This window comes from Rhododendron vialii, chromosome 4a (assembly GCF_030253575.1).
Source record: "Rhododendron vialii isolate Sample 1 chromosome 4a, ASM3025357v1".
NCBI lineage: Eukaryota > Viridiplantae > Streptophyta > Magnoliopsida > Ericales > Ericaceae > Rhododendron > Rhododendron vialii.
Window position 1 is genome coordinate 13,019,271 of NC_080560.1, and position 16,268 is coordinate 13,035,538.

Genomic DNA, 16,268 nt, shown 5'->3' on the forward strand with positions numbered 1-16,268 from the left:
CGTGGCTCACAAGAATAATACTACGTAGTATGTTTGCAAAGAATCAGTTTAATTGGATCTCAATAGGCATGCAAACAAGTTACATTTTAAGTCCACTCGCCTACCGATTTTTTTATCTAACTAATTTTTTGTAAAAATGTTCTTTGTGGGTTCTGCGAGTCGATGGTTTGGATTATGGTTACGGGTAGCTTATAACATCTTTTCTGCCCTGGATGATTGGGGGACAACACGAAGGACATGTCAGAAACTTGAAATGAAGATTGGTGATCAAACGTCGAACCTTGAAATTCGCATCAATGCATCCCCAAAATGAGATAAATCACAAGTCCTAACTTATATGACCTTGTGAGAGAGAAGGAAACCTGCTTCATCAACTTCCCTTCATGAGAATTCGCAACACAATGGAAGATGAAAAGCTACTAGAACTCATACAACCGAAAATAATGGTTTTAACCAAAACCATAATTTTATGACAAAAAAACCCCTTGGTAGTAAGGGGTTGAAGCCTTATTCTTTCTTTTATTGAAGCAGTGAAAATAGTGATCATCATCATCATCTCCTCAGGTCTCAGGCTCCCCAACCCCTGAGAACTGTAGCACGGGCAACGCGATTAACCCCGAGGGTGAAGGCTCCCATTCGGAGATCGCAGTTGTGGGTTTTGCACATTTCCTTCACACCCTTGAAACCGTTTGTCATGTACGTCTTCAGCTCATTGTTCACTTTTTCCTCGTCCCACAGGAAGCCTTGAATGTTCTATATTCGCACAAAATGATAAAATACATGTGAAAAATAGGTGTTTATAGTTCGGTCACTATGAATGTCATAGTATGTAAGAGAATGACTAAAGTTCAAAGCATTCCTTTTGCAAATTAGAACAGTTATTTAGTTGAAGCAATGTAGTATGGAAAAGGAAGGAAAAAAAAGAAAGAGGGGGAGGAAGCCAAGCACCAGAATGCTATATATAGACCGAAACCTCCAGATAGGCCACCAGAATTAGAAAACATTGGCAGTGGATGTTTGTGTCCCGAATAAAATGACTGATTCACTCATTGGAACATGCGAAACGAGCTGTTGAACGTAACCTACTTTCTAAAAATTGGGATAGACTTGAAAAGGAATGTTTGTTGATATGTGGGAATGTGATACCTGAACCCACTCAAAATAACTGACTGTTACGCCACCCGAGTTTGCATATATGTCTGGAAGGATGATGACTCCTTTCTTTGCTAGGATCTGTACATGAAGATCAGGATTATTTACCACTTCCAGAGATTTTAACTGTAAATTCAAAATCAGGGATCAATTACTGACCTCATCAGCCTCTGGATCAGTTGGATGATTTGCTGCCTCGATGATAAATTTGGCTTTGATATCATTTGCATTTTCCCTTCAGTCGGACAACACAGAAGTCATAAAAACATGAAAATCCATGCCAATCACACAGTAGTTCCCCTAATATTGGATTAAATTAAATGAGAGCTAGCAGTAGCACTAGGCAAAACAGAAAAACAAGGCTCATAAGTCTTTATGATCCTATGCAATTTTGCCATCTGTACATAGTTAGGAAATGAAGCGCAGAAAACATGTTTCTTAAAAAAGCAAGAGCATCGTTAGTGAAGACTCTTTTCTAAAACCATGCACTATGCAACAGGTAAGGAAAGCAAGCACAAACAAGAGAGATACCCGGCTTCCTTTCATTATTGTTCAGTATACCTGGTCTGACATTATGGTAAGAGTTATGCAAAGTCTGACATAGTTTGTTCAACTGCTGTACATTATTCATTTTAGTTCGATGTTCTTTCCCTTGATATGCCCTCCTTTTTACAAGCATGTTATCAGCTCATCACAGTGCTGTGTGATGGCTTTGATTTGTGGAAAATGCTTTTCATTGGGTGCATTGGGCCCTTTGTTCGTGTCTGTCCCCCTCCGAAGCATATTGTCCGCATCAAAGCCATGTGTATATATCCCCCTTATCCAAAAAACTGAGGACATAGGAGGTCAAGAAAATCAGTGATATATAGCAACTTCATTGATTTTATGCCTTCATCTTGTTCTTCATTTTTTATGGTGAGAGTACCCTTTTCCCAATTTAGAAGCAATGAGCATAGCCTACTGAATAGTCTGTAGCCAGTACACAGCAAGTGGTATTAGATGAAAAATGGTGAACGTCAAGATGGAATTGGCAGGTAACGAGCTAAATGAGGATGTTCCTACTTGGTGCCAATACCGTCCTGCTGCTACAGGTATATGTTCGCCTATGTGGCTTTATGGTACAGACGTAAACGGAGAATACCTGTTGATCACACCTCCAAGGGCTGCAGGGAGGAGAATATCACAATCTTCAACTAATATTGTATTGGGATCTATCTTATCCCCGCCACTAAAACCTTTAACTCCACGGTTTTCTTTGACATGCTTTAGCAGGCTTGGAATGTCAAGTCCTTTGCTGTTCTTTACAGCTCCGGTTATGTCGCTTGCAGCAACAATCTTTCCACCATTTTCACTAATGAGTTGAGCAGCCCAGGAACCCACATTCCCAAATCCCTAGAGAAGAGAATGAATACAGCAATACAGCATCACACATGGTTGGATGTAGAAAAAGGATAATTTTTTCTTTGTAAAATAGGAAAAAGATTATAAATGAATAACTCTAGCTTCCTTTCTTCAACTTCCACCTTTTAATCCCTGATACATGCATGATTGTGCTTCTTGGAATGGTTTCTCTGTGTGAGCCTGTCTTTAGTTATGGTTTGCAACAAGATGCCCACTTTGTTTCAAGTGAATAACTCATCACATTAAGGTTAATTGTGCTATCAGTCACATATGATATTCACCTGCACAACAAATCGTTGTCCAGCAATGGTCTTCCCGTGCTCATTGAGCAGGGCCTCTGTTGCAAAAAGTACTCCCCTTCCTGTTGCTGCATCTCTACCAAGGGATCCCCCGAGATCCTGACATGAAGAATAAAAGAAAATCAAAATACAGAAATGGGAAATACTGTGCAAACAGAACAAACTATATAGTTGTAAACTCGTAATGATTCCCAAGTACATATGAAACGGAAACTTCTACGTACTGAAAGGTATGCTAAGAGTAAATTCAGTCTTTCTAAACTATAATTATCTTTGGAAGATTGTTTTCATCAGCCAGCCAACATAGAGCCAAATAAACGCAGAACATGAGCAAAAGAATTGAAATCTTTAGGAAAGGAGTATCGACCTTTCTAGAAACTCGGAATATTGGACAGAAAAAATACCAGAATCATAAGACCTTTTGTTTGACAAGTCATGAGGAGCCAAGTCCACCATGTATACTTACAATGGGTTTACCAGTCACTACAGCAGGCGAGTATCCGTGAAACTTTGAGTACTCGTCCAATATCCATGCCATCGTCTGTAAAACCACACACACACACACACACACACACAAGAGAAAATAAATCAGCTCTACCTTAAGCAATAACTACAGGAAATGCGTAGCAACTTTACCACAACATTAATTGTTATCCTACCTGTGGATTTGTTCCCATATCAGGTGCTGGAACATCTGTGTGGACTCCGATAAGATCATGTATCTTCTGAGTGAAGACTCTGGTAAGTCGTTCAAGCTCAGAGATGCTTAGGTCCCCTGGATCGCAACCTATCCCTCCTTTAGCCCCACCATAGGGTATGTTGGCTACTGCTGTCTTCCACGTCATTAGTTGTGCTAAAGCATTCACCTCATCTGGGTCAACCTACAGTTTCCAAGCAATTATTCAACTGAAATGATATTTAAGCATAAGGATCAACTCTCACCCTATTTTACGTAAAAACATGTACTGAAAAATGACGTTAGACCTTAAGAGGGTATTCATCTTCTAACCTTATAGGAGACAAAACTATGTGCTTCAAGTGTAAAAGGATGGAAATGGTTATCATAAGGGAATTGCAAATTGGAGACAAACTATTGTCGCATTAACCATGGAAGTTTAACTCCTAGTACCCCCTTTCTACAAGTGTTTCAAGAACTGATTACGTGAGCAAACCTCTGGGTGGTATCTGATTCCTCCCTTCATGGGGCCTCTGGCATTGTCATGCTGAACCCTGAACCCGACGAAAGAGGCCAACGTGCCATCATCTTTCGGAATGGTACACTCCACCTTCATTTTTTTGTTGAATAGCAGATAAGTCAGCAAAATCAAACAGAAGAGCTTTTATGGAAACAAAACTCATCGGAATCCATAACTTTTGGGGGTCAGAATGCCTTCAATTCCCAAGATTTATGAAGACAACTGAGGGAGAAATTTATATGAAGCCTTGGCATTTCATGAATGGTGGCACAATGATGAAGAAAAAGGAAATTAGAATGTAATGGTGTAAATCTTGTCCGCATGGATTATGAAGAGGAATGCGTAGTATATCAGCATTTATATCCTATAAAACGGTTCTATATTTTGAAGGCCACACAAGTAGGACAACGGAAACAAAGGAGTGATGGTTGCGTCTGTGGCACCTGATCTAAGTGAAGAAGAAGAGTTTCTTAAAGGAGACCATATTGTGAATCCATAAAAACAACAAAGAGAGGGAAACATCATACAGCATTTTGCGAAAAAAGAGAGAAAAGAAACAATAGAAAGCATAATAGATATAGACGGCGGACAGGCAGGGGAAATTATAGGCTGAATGACCAATGGATTATGCTGCAACATTTTCTTAACTCTGTATTACCATAGCAACATCAAGACAAACATCCATGTGAAGGAATCGACTACCTTGATTTCTCTAAATGGGATGAGCAAACTCTTTTCAAGCTTTGAGTCCAACCCCAAAAGCCGAGCTGCCAGCTTAAAATTTCGGTTGGTTGCAGCTAGTGCATTCATAACTGCTCGCGTATACCTGAGAAGCCGAAACAAGGAGATTAGATCTCTCCGTTTGAAGATAACATGATGAAATACATCTGCCTGTGAGTCTTCAGAAGAGAAATCAAATTGAAATCATATTTAGAGAACTATTATTACACTCCGAGATGTACTGATGACTATGTATGAAAGCTCATGGGCGCAGAATAATAGTAGATAAACACATAACTAGAATGGAATACATGAACATATACTTCACAAGCAATACATTTTGGATTCGGTATGGATAAAAGATCTTCCTATGGAACAAAACTACATATTACAAATAAGATCTTATTCTAGTATTTACTCTAAATATGTAAGCAGAAAAAATATACTAAAAATGCTTAATTCATATTTAGAGTCGTCATCTTATCTGAAGGACATTATCACATGGAAAGCATGTGCATTTTCACCATTATAAAGATTGGCTACTGATTTTGCCACTCAATTTTTTGTTAACGCCACTCCCTTGCAAGTGTATTTTTGGTGCAAAAATACATTTGCAGTGGAGTGGCATTAGCAAAAAAGGGAGTGGCAAAATCATTTCCCTAAAGATTAATAGTATGTTTGGAACATGGGGAAAGAAAGGGAAACAATAATTTTCCCTACACTTTCTTCGCTGATTTTCTCAACACTATCTCCTCTGATCACTTGCCTTTGTTCTCTCTTTCTTTCCCTAAGTTCCAGATGGAGAGTTATTACTTATAATACTTCCCTTTACATGGATAAGGACTCTTAGGCTTACCAATCAGCTGCCAAACAGAAAAAATCTAGCAGAAAACTTTCCATTTATCAGTCAATAGGGCAGCTTGAACAGGATTAGAGTAACTAAAAAATTGTAAATTATATAAGGATGCCACAGATCTCCAAAACTACGTTCATGCCATGTGGAGAACATCCAGATGAATCTACAAGACTTTTAGACCACCTTTAGGCTACGTTTGGTTTGATGGACTTTCAAGTATTTGGTTCGTCAGTAAATGAAGAAATGCTCATGTTCCAAATGGGTTCGCTATTCACCTAAAGGAGAGATTACAGCTTCACAGTTACAAGTCATTTTCTCATTCCTTTGGGACAAAAGCTATAGAACCGTTTCTAAGATCACCCTCAAAATTACTGATGTCACACAAGGATTCACTAATGTCACACAAGGATTCACTATCGTCACTATTAAGAAAAAACAATATTGGGAATGATATTAGGAATCTAAATGGTTATTCCTTAGCGCAACCAAACATCTAAATGGGAATGGGTATTCCATCCCAGTGAACCAAACACACCTTAGTATGCTTGTAGCAGTAGCAGTGGCATTTCAGGCGCGGGAACAGGGCTTTATTCGCAAGAACCTACCGTGGTCTTTCTTCATGTTAGGCTTAAAAAATCCAAAAAACGTTTGTAAATTTGTGTTTTTTTAGCAACAATAACGCTTTGAAATTTGAGAAGTTTATTTACTGTATGATCTGCACCTACTCTATTTAGTCACCCCATTCTCCAACATTGCTCCCTCTAAACTGCCTTTTCCAATGCCCGGCCCGCAAAATAATGTACAATAATCACAAGCACTTTAAGCTTATGAGATACTCCCTCCGCTCTTGAATAAATGTCCGGCCCGCAAATCTAGACTTTTAAAAAAATGTATTTTTTCTGTTCAAAAAATCAAACTTTTTCACAACTTGAAAGAACTCATTAATATCTTTTAATTTGTGAAAACTTTTTGCATTGTTTAACGAAAATATGAATCTTTTTAGAGGTCTAGGATTGCGGTCCGGACATTTATTTAGTTAGGGACGTAGGGTGAATCTCTCTAGTTGTGCCTAACCCAGTCTAGCCTTCACCATTCAAATCTACCTATTTTGACAAGCATCAACCAGACCACACCTTGGCACTACACAACAAAAACAGGCAGGCAACTTTGAGTACTGTTTCAAAAACCTCTTTCTGTACAAGTTTTCCTCTGTTCATACGATGTGTTTGTGCTTGTGCTGATCGGGCATCGGTCAAGGCTAGATCTCTCCCATCATGTAAGCCCCCATTAGATTTTAATATTCTATCCACCGCACAATTTGGTGGGATCCATAAACCCCAAGTAATAGATGCAAGATTCTAGACGAATGCATATAGAGTAGGGGATTATACCTAATACCTTACATATAATCTTTGAGGTACTTTGGGAATTTCGAAAATTTGGGAGCCCTAAGCCCATGCCTCCTCGATGATTTTATAATCTTGAAAGTAGCATAGTTATGTCATATTCGCATATATTGGAACCAACAAATGATCGTTAGATCTTTTTTAATTTTTACTTTTGGTAATGTAAGGTGTTCTGGGTCAGCTTACGCGTACATCAGACTAATCTCAACTGTCCCTCCCGCAACAGTTTCACACGCCATTAAAAGATTGTTACTTTACAACATACTTAACGTTTCCCTGTGTGAGTGTGCGTGTGACATTCATATGCAGAAATGACATAATGAGACAAGAAGCTAAAGGTACTTGGGGCGCAGAGCAGACCCGTTGGCATCATCATTCAGGAAAAAAAACAAATGATCAACGCAGTTCATTTTGTTCAACTCGGCGAGCAGGTCATGATGGTAGAAGAACACATAGATCAAACATCGGTATTAACACGAACAAAAACACGTTCGTCCTTAAAAAAAAGTATTGACTAGTATGATTTTGAGAAAGAAACTTAAAGACAAAACGTCTCTCACTGATCAGTGTGATGATTGTTTTCACATGACAGTTAGTTTCTCGCCCTAACATTTTTGGGGCCAAAGGCAAATTTTAAAAAAATGGGGCCTAAAATGTATTTCACAAGCGAAATATTATAATGTAATAAGGTAAATCAACATTAAAAACCAAAATTATTACATTCAACAAGGTAAACTTTTAAAATTACGCATCATCAAGCAATAGAAGTATTGTAAGTGCAGACTATTAAATTAAGTACTTATTTTTTGAATTAAAAGTGATGTATCGTGAGAAAATGAAAATTCTCATTAAACGAAAAATAAGTAATTACAAAATAAGAATATTAACGGAACGAGACCTATGTTCGTATAATTGATTCTCTATTTATTTGATGGGCTCATTCTATGAATGCAAGATTAGATTAGGATCCCCTTACTGGGCCAAAGATGGGTCCATACGATGAGGCCTGCAGGGCTCAGTCCAAAAGGATGACCATTCGTTTTACAAAAAAGGGAAAATGATAGTTTATGACGTGTTTTAATAATTATATCCGTCCAACACATGCTGAGAATATTTGTTAATACTGAAAATGTCTTTGACGAATAATATTAATTATCAAAACACGTTATATCCGTCCAAAATGTCTTCTGTACTGTATCGCGATTCGCGCCAAGAGAAACCGACTCTCTCTCTCTCTCTCTCTGTTCCGAGCGTGTACAGAGGTTCGGCTGCTCAATTCTGATGGAAAAATCTCAAAAGCAGTATAGATGAAAGTACGAAAAACACGCAGAGAGAGAGAGAGAGAGAGAGAGAGAAGGAATAGTGAAGATCATACCGGGAAAAAAAGAGACGGCGATGGAAGTTGGGAGCAACTAATCTGTATTTTGGTGCTAGGCTCGAGCAGGAGATGTATTCTCTACTATCTCTCTCTCAATAAATCCAAGTTTCGACTCCGAATCTAAGAACAAAATAAAAAACAGGGAATCAGAATCAGAATCAGTTCCTTGTCGAATCAACAATCGATTGACAAATGATGATTCCCCCCACATGTCAGGGATATCTTATCTATCTATGTATATAAACACACCCCCACGTACGCATCACGTATTTATACATATGTGCTTTTGTCTTCTTTAAGAAAGTGAAATCTAATCTGTGGCCTGTGGGGTTGTGTGAGTTTTCTAAGAGGAATGTGAATGTGATTCCACACTGTCTGGGGGGAGGAATGTCCATCTATCAAACTCGACTTCCATTACCTACAAACCATCCATTGCTAGAGAGAGAGAGAGAGAGAGAGAGAGAGAGAGAGAGAGGAGGAGTAGAAATCAGACGTGGAAGCGCAAATCCAATGGTAACTGAATCCAACGCGACAATCCACCTAACTATGGGGGGGTTGTTTAGGGTTAGGATTTTGATACAGGTTAATCATGGGATGGGTACCTATTTATAGTTTTTTTTTCCTAACTGGGGCATCGCCATCAGTGCGCAGATTTTCTGTAACAGAGATATTTGCGATGGGTTTTTCCATTTTCATTGTAGAGATCGAGAGGAAAGAAAATGAGAGGAATAAAAAGTTCCCGATTTTCTCGAGAAAATTCTGGATTTTGACACACGGGATCGTCGTTTTGGGTCACGATACACGACCAATTAATGAGAGTATAAAATAAGGCCAATGATAATGTCACTCCCCTTTTTACCAATGCCACTCCTCTTTTGTTTTTTAGTTAGGTTAATTTACTAATTTACCCCTCAATGCAATAAACTTTCACATAAATGCATGGACTATTGTGTAAATTCATACACTACAAGACAAAAAGGATAGTGACATTGGTAAAAAAAGGAGTGACATTATCATTCCCCTAAAATAAATTTCAAAAGTACAAAATCAAGGAGATTATCCTTTTGGACCGGACATTTGTTGTTACGAGAGGAATCTAAAAAAATACAAAATTACGGTTAAAAGAAAAAAAAATCACTATTTTTCTAACTTATTTTGTCTGACATAAATGATTAATCCCAAAAAATTATGACAAAAAACTAAAAAAAAGTGAGAAAAAGTACACAACACCGAAAAATAATATCGAGGCAAGAAGTACAAGCCTAATGTGCATGCGAGAGCGAGATTGTAAGTGCGACGACCACTTTCATGTCTCTAGTCTTTCTGATGCTGACTAGGTTAGATTTCCATCAAATAAGCGATCAACCTCCGGATATTTTATATTTGCTGGGGGTAACCTGAACCTAGTAACGTGGAGAGTCAACATGAAAGCTCAACTTTATTATCCGAACGTTCATGTCATTTGTCCTTGTTATATGAAATATTAAACTAATTGAATGTAGGGCGTTTCCGATAGTCAACTTTTTGGTTTGGATCCGAATCCTTTTCAGTTCATGTTTTGGATTAGAGGAAACAGTCTACATCTGGACCGTTCATTGACATATTCAATGGTTCGGATTTGCTAATCAAGTCTTACCGGTAAAATATTCACAGCATTTAAGGGCAAAAAAGGCTTCTCAAATCATGATTACCATGATTATGGAGATAACTTTAGGACTTTACCATGAAAGTGAAAGTCATTCACCATTGAGTGGGGAATTGTTTTGACTGACCACTTCTGTCCCGTAATTTTCCCTAATTATCATTGAAGCTCGTATAAATCTTGCAAGGACAACCGGCTCAATGTGACGGACCTGAATCACACAAATATTATAAGATAAACCGACCTCATAATTGATCGTTTTGTTTCTCCTTATTAATTTCAAAACGTGAAATGAAGCTTAAATAGATGATAATTTAAGTTCGTCAAAAATAAATAAATTAAGGCTCCGTTTGTTTCGATGTGAAATGTTTTACCTCGTAATTTTCCCATTATCGTTAGGTCTCTGTAAATTCTGAAGTGATTTTGGGTGTTTTGTTAACGCTTCTAACGATATCGAACGAAGCTCATTTTTTACAAAGACCTTAAACGACATATTTAGAACAACATGAGCGGCTCCGATCATCTTTGTGCTACCCGAGCCGGGAGAAAATGGGATCTGTGCACAACTACTGTGTACAAGCTGCTGTGCACGTAGCTTTTCTGATTACGCATACCAAGCTACAGAGTTCTAACTCTTCTGTACCGGAAATTAATTTAAGTTTGTTATTGAAGCAAAAAAGCTATGTGCACAGCAAGCTGCGCACAGCAGCGGTTTTCTCCCTCCTCGGGTCGCAAAAAGATGATCGGAGCCATTCATTTTGTTCAAAATATGTCGTTTGAGGTCTCTGTAAAAAACGAGCTTCGTTCGATATCGTTAGAGGCGTTAACAAAACACCCAAAATCACTTCAGAATTTAGCCCGAAAACCGCTGCTGTGCACGTAGCACAGCTCTTATTGAAGTCATCATCTCAAACAACAATGCTGACACTCCTATCGACGAGTACTTTCTGACCATTCCTCTCTCATATATATGTCGGCTCAATATATTTAATAGTGAAATGGGCTCCACAGTCCACACATGTGTGAGAAAATAGTGGTCGGTAGGAATGTACTTAGACTATCAAAAACCTTTTTCTAAAAGTTGACTATAAGATTCGAGATATGCCTTATGATGATCTAATCGGGGCTGGATCTGTCCATTTTCCTCGGATCAATTTAGTCCATTTGGATGGTTCAGATTTAAAGCGGTGTTTTTAAAAAAAAAAATTGAAAACACTCAGTTTTAATCTAATGCACTCAAATGGACAGAACTGGTCTGGGGAAAATGGAAAGATCTAAGTCCGATCTAATCACTTAAGTTTCAGACAGAAAAAGGGTTAAATTTTTTGAGATTAGCACGTCATATTTAGAAGTAAAGAGCCTCTCAACGTGATAAAAAGACCTCCATCCGTTCCGTAAAACAAGGACATAAAGAGAATGCAATTTTTGTAAGAAAAATTTTAACCAATTTTTTTTTAACAATTCACTAGATATCGATGAGTTATTTTAATTTATAAATAAAGATTAAATTTTTTCTGGAAAGAAGTGCATTATTTTTTAGTCCTAGTTTTGTGGACCAGACAAACATTTTGGGATGGAGGTATAAAAACTTCGCATACCACTCTACTCAGTTCAACTCCTCTTTACCAGAATTTTTAATTATTTATATTCCCATGTTGATCCGATGTATTTGTGGCCATTAGATTACGTGGAAATTTTAATAGAAATAAGTTGAATATATTTCTATTAATCGAACGGCTAAAAATCCATCAACAGAGATACAGAAAAATTCCAGCAGGAGCATTAACGAACCATAAGTGCGAGGACAATCATGAAGGTTTTTTTTTTTGTTCTTCTTCGCCTAACGAGCCTTGAGTACGGAGGCGGGGGGCAGCAGCGTGCTGCTGTCCCGGGTTTCCGGGCCCACTCCGGTCTCGTTCCGATGATCGGAAACATTCACTTTGTAGAGCTCGTCGAGTAGAACAACTATGCAAAAAATCAGCTTAATTGGATATCATTAAGTATCTGATCGAAAACTTTTTATCTTAAAAAGAATGGATCCGAAACATTGGATCAAATCCACCGTAATCCATGGACCGAGAATTATATGGGCTCCGATCAATCTCCATGGCAAGATTTGAATAACTACTCTGAAGCGAGGGTAACATTAAAATATAGTGTTCTTTTTTTTGGTAATATAAGATGTCTCGGGTCAAACTTGCAAGCACCTCAAATTAATTAATCTCTACAGTTCCTTCCATAACTGTTTTACACGCTTACGTGAGGTGAGATGACCCATTAAAATATAGTTTTGTTTAACAACATAAGTATTTAACTTTTGTATGCCAAATTCGATCCAGGTATAAAGTTAAATTGTCTACCAATGTAGTATTCCACTAGATGCTGGATTATGTTCTATATGTATACTCCAGTGTCATCTGACAAACGGCACCACTAAACCCCTACATCACTCTCCACTCTCTTCTTCTTTTGGATGAGAATTTAAGAATCAGGAGCTAATCGGGGGAAATTATTACTTGTTTCTGGAGCACCGTCGGCCACATGGTGGCCGCGGAAAAGTTGTTAGGAAAGTGTGTGTGGCTTCCATATCACTCTTGATGGGGACTCTTCCAATAGCTTATTACTGTAATGGAAAGTAGTGTGTTAAGTGTTTAAGTTGTTTGATTGCTTATTGATTACTAGGGTTTGCCCGCAACGTGAGATCTAATTATTAGCAATTGTGCAATTAATATTGTTTGAGAGAGAGGAAGAGAGAGCCGTAGGATTTATGGAGCAAATCAATGATTTGGATTTATAGAGAGATAAGATTCAAAAACCCTTCTCCCATATAATGTTGATGATTCTTGCCTTCGATTTGTTATCCATCAGCATCTTTGAGTTGAGAAAGACAATACTGATCCATTGGGTTTTGTCCACTTGAGAAAAATCTAAAAAAAAAAAATGGTTTACTTTTCTGCATTTTTTATGCGCTCGTAAAAGTTGTGGGGCTGACATCTCTAACCTTCCCATTAGAATTAGATTTTTCTTAAAATTTTTCATGCGAAAGTAGAAGCTTTCGCAGAAATCATTATTTATACAATAATTTCTTATCCATTAATCCATTGTAAAAGTAAATTTTCTTTAACTTAATTTATTTTTTGGGAATAGCTTTTCTAGACGGTTATATTGACAAGTACTAACAAACATTAGAAGTGGACTAACTGCATTACAAGTTTTTTATAGTGGACTCTAGACCAATTTTTTATACTAATTAAACAGAGCCGGGGTGTTTGCCTAGTTGTGGAGATAACTTATAGATTATATTTGTAGTTCTAATTAACGTAGGTCGTAGATTCTGAATTCTTATAAAAGCAGATAAATTGGTAACAAAAACTGATAATGTTTCTTGCACGAAGATGAAAATTAACTTTGAAATTACTTAACAGAAGATGACTACGGGACTAACATTAAAATGAAAATGATTTGTAATTTTCAAGGTTAATCATTAAAATAAATCATGTTGGAAAAATTTCTAGATTAGCGAATGGAAATTGGGGCACACAGAGGGTCATCAAGGCAATCGAAGGGTCCCTCTTTCCGGTTCATTGTATCTGGATGAGACCCTCTAATTTCCAGCCAGTTATTGTCCCCATTATGGTTTATGGCAGAATTGTATCACCAATTCATTTCAGCAGTTTCGTGTATTGAATTTCCTCATTCAAGGCTGAAATTGAATTCCAAACTGTTACAAAGGGCTACCTAAGGTGTATATATATTCAACATCTTGTTTTCAGAAGTGACTCACGAGTTCAAGTATACATGAATCCACTCTGATATTGTTCTTGTGTGAGAGAGAGACAGATGTAGCATTCAGTTCGCCAAGGCGGCTTTTCAGTGGTGTTCCAATAGTCGTGATCTAACTGTTCTATCCTGGGAGACAGACGCCGGTCAACCTCCAATATCAACGGTGAGGCGGTGAATCTGTTTTAAGGAGACTGATTCAGGGCTCAGTTTGGTGTTACATACTTCTGTATTTTTCATATTCTGTACATGCAATTTGTATTTGTTATTCGTCTATCAAATTTGATGGAATTTGTATTCTGGAATTTGCCGAAAGTACCGCATTTTCCCCAACAAATTATAGTATCAAGAATAATTAAAGTGAAATCTCATGACCAAAGGTGAAATGATGTACCCATCTTTTTTTATGGAGAGCCAGTCAGTCATTGGCTCAAGGAATGGAACATTTTCATTTGGCACCAGCTTATAAGTTTTTTTTTTTTTTTTTGTTACCCCCCCTTTTTTTTTAATAGCACTACTTAATTAACGCGCATTTATTCTATAAGCTTGTCAAATAAAATGGAAAATCCACATTGAATTGAAAGAAGGGTTTTCTTTTTAGAGGAGATTTGGTCAGGAAAGATGCAAATTATATTACTTCAAGATCAATTACGTGTCAAATGCACGTAGTTCTATCTTTGTTTGTTTGCGAAAAAAGGACTCAGCATCGCCTCTCTTTTTTCTTTTCTTTTCTTTTTTTTTTTTTAGGTTTCTCTGAATTTGAAAGTATCTTTTCCGTAGCCTGATAAGCCAAAATCCTCCTCGCTTTTGTTATTGTTGAAGATTCCGTCTAATTGAAAAAATACCATTAAAGCGAACTTTAAAGGCAGTGACAAACTACAAACAATGAAAAGAAGAGGATTTTTTATTTTTTCTCCCTCCTTTGATAGGAATAGCAGAGATAATGAAAGTTGATCCGAAGATCACTAGTTACTCACGATTCTTGAGCAGTAATTACCCTTAGCTACGAGCCTACGAGGTTATGGGATCAGTTCTTGTTTAGTTTATGTGGTTGTAATGCATATATCTTGTTGGTTTTTTCTTAAATAGTTCGGTACGCGCGGTAGTTGATGATCTTATTATACGAGATGTAGCTCCTTCTAATATCTCAGTTCAGTTGTATTGTGATAATCAACGGATCTTGCCCTCCTTTTTAAAACCAAAATATAGAAATTCTACCCCCTCAATAGTCTCCTTCTCGGTACTGTTGTGGGTGGTTCCTCATCAAGACGTCCGGTGGACATTCTGGCGAAGTTCAGACAAAATGGACACCCTTGAAGACCGAAGTTTTGGCAATGTTCCGGCGAGTCTTGTTTTCTTTAGTGTTTGTTTGTGTTACAAGTGGTCCCGATCAAAACTTGAAAAAGAGAAGAAGTTAGAAGTGATCTCATTGGAATAAAATTGTTGCCCAAAAGCTTCAAAACTCTGTGCTTTAATTTAAAGTTTCAAAGACAAATGCAATTAGGCCAATGAGGTTAAGGGTCAAAAAGGTGCGATTCCACTGCAAACACTACATACATATCAGACCACAACATGGAATTTTGCCTTTCCAAGAGTTGAGAGGGACAAGGAAAAGATAGAAAAGTAAACCCACTAGACCTACTACACCCTATCCATGGAAAGCTTCTATTTTACGTGCAGTACTATAATTAGACTACTATGAGCTAGGACTGGGTGGCCCGGTGTACATTCAAGACAGAGTTCATCCTCAACTCAAAAAAAAAAAAAAACGATCCGAACGGTTCATATTGAAGAGATTGACAACTTTTGAAAAAACAAGATTAAGTCTATCAAATATTGATTTTTACGTACGTGGTGGAGTGTAATTGGTTTTGAAGTACGATTCCAAAATCACATTTGTTGTTCACTCTTTTGAGAACAATGTATTTTGGTTACCTAGTTACCTATGCTCGATCAACGTAAACTTAACAAAAAATCCTATAAAATGAACGGTTAAAATCAAATTTTCGAATCGATGATAAAACTACAAACGTTAACATGGCTACATTGGCCTCTAGTGGTACTTTAAAGTTTGAAGGATTGTGCACGGAAAATAATAGAGATCCGAATATTTTGATGCTACGTCCAAATAAGATGGTGATCTTTTGATACTCTTATTGCACTTGAAGGAATGATTAATTTCATTCACCCTTACCTTATTAAATGATCAAGAACGTAGGCTCCTAAACACCTCTAACATTCTCACCTTAATTATGAAAATAAATGCAAAATCTTACAAAAATGCAACACATGAAATTGTAGCTCTTGTATAGGTCTCGAGTTTGGGATATGATGTCTTCACTTATTGTCCTATTAATCTTTGTAACAATAATAAATTTTTTTTGCCTTTCAAAAAAAAAGAGTATTGTTCTGTCATATATACTACTCCAAAATATGTA

The 16,268-nt window shown here is 37.3% G+C and overlaps 1 protein-coding gene across 5 annotated transcripts; it reads right to left on the reverse strand.

Annotated features, from left to right (window-relative positions):
* Positions 1 to 260: 260 nt before the first annotated feature.
* Positions 261 to 8,845, reverse strand: LOC131324423 (glutamate dehydrogenase 1). 5 transcript variants are annotated; one of them, XM_058356384.1, is made up of 11 exons: positions 8,827 to 8,845; positions 8,406 to 8,528; positions 4,751 to 4,874; positions 4,025 to 4,138; positions 3,512 to 3,733; positions 3,319 to 3,393; positions 2,835 to 2,951; positions 2,294 to 2,544; positions 1,312 to 1,387; positions 1,147 to 1,233; positions 261 to 753 (listed from the first exon to the last, which is right to left on the reverse strand). In XM_058356384.1, the coding sequence occupies exons 3-11, from the start codon at positions 4,856 to 4,858 to the stop codon at positions 568 to 570; spliced, it is 1,236 nt and encodes a 411-aa protein (XP_058212367.1). In that variant the 5' UTR covers positions 4,859 to 4,874; positions 8,406 to 8,528; positions 8,827 to 8,845; the 3' UTR covers positions 261 to 567. The 5 variants fall into 5 exon arrangements, with proteins under 5 accessions (XP_058212367.1, XP_058212366.1, XP_058212365.1 ...); XM_058356383.1 differs by lacking the exon at positions 8,827 to 8,845 and having other exon boundaries at positions 8,406 to 8,631; XM_058356382.1 differs by lacking the exons at positions 8,406 to 8,528; positions 8,827 to 8,845 and adding an exon at positions 5,625 to 6,678.
* Positions 8,846 to 16,268: the final 7,423 nt, after the last annotated feature.

Bases quoted from the DNA above. Each gene is read 5' to 3' on its own strand.
- LOC131324423 (XM_058356382.1), bottom strand. From the start codon at position 5,668: ATGGAAAGTTTTCTGCTAGATTTTTTCTGTTTGGCAGCTGATTG. The intron at 3,394-3,511 runs GTAGGATAACAA...GTGGTTTTACAG, and splicing joins ATATGGGAACAAATCCACAG to ACGATGGCATGGATATTGGA. The intron at 1,234-1,311 runs GTCAGTAATTGA...CTTCATGTACAG, and splicing joins CTGATCCAGAGGCTGATGAG to ATCCTAGCAAAGAAAGGAGT.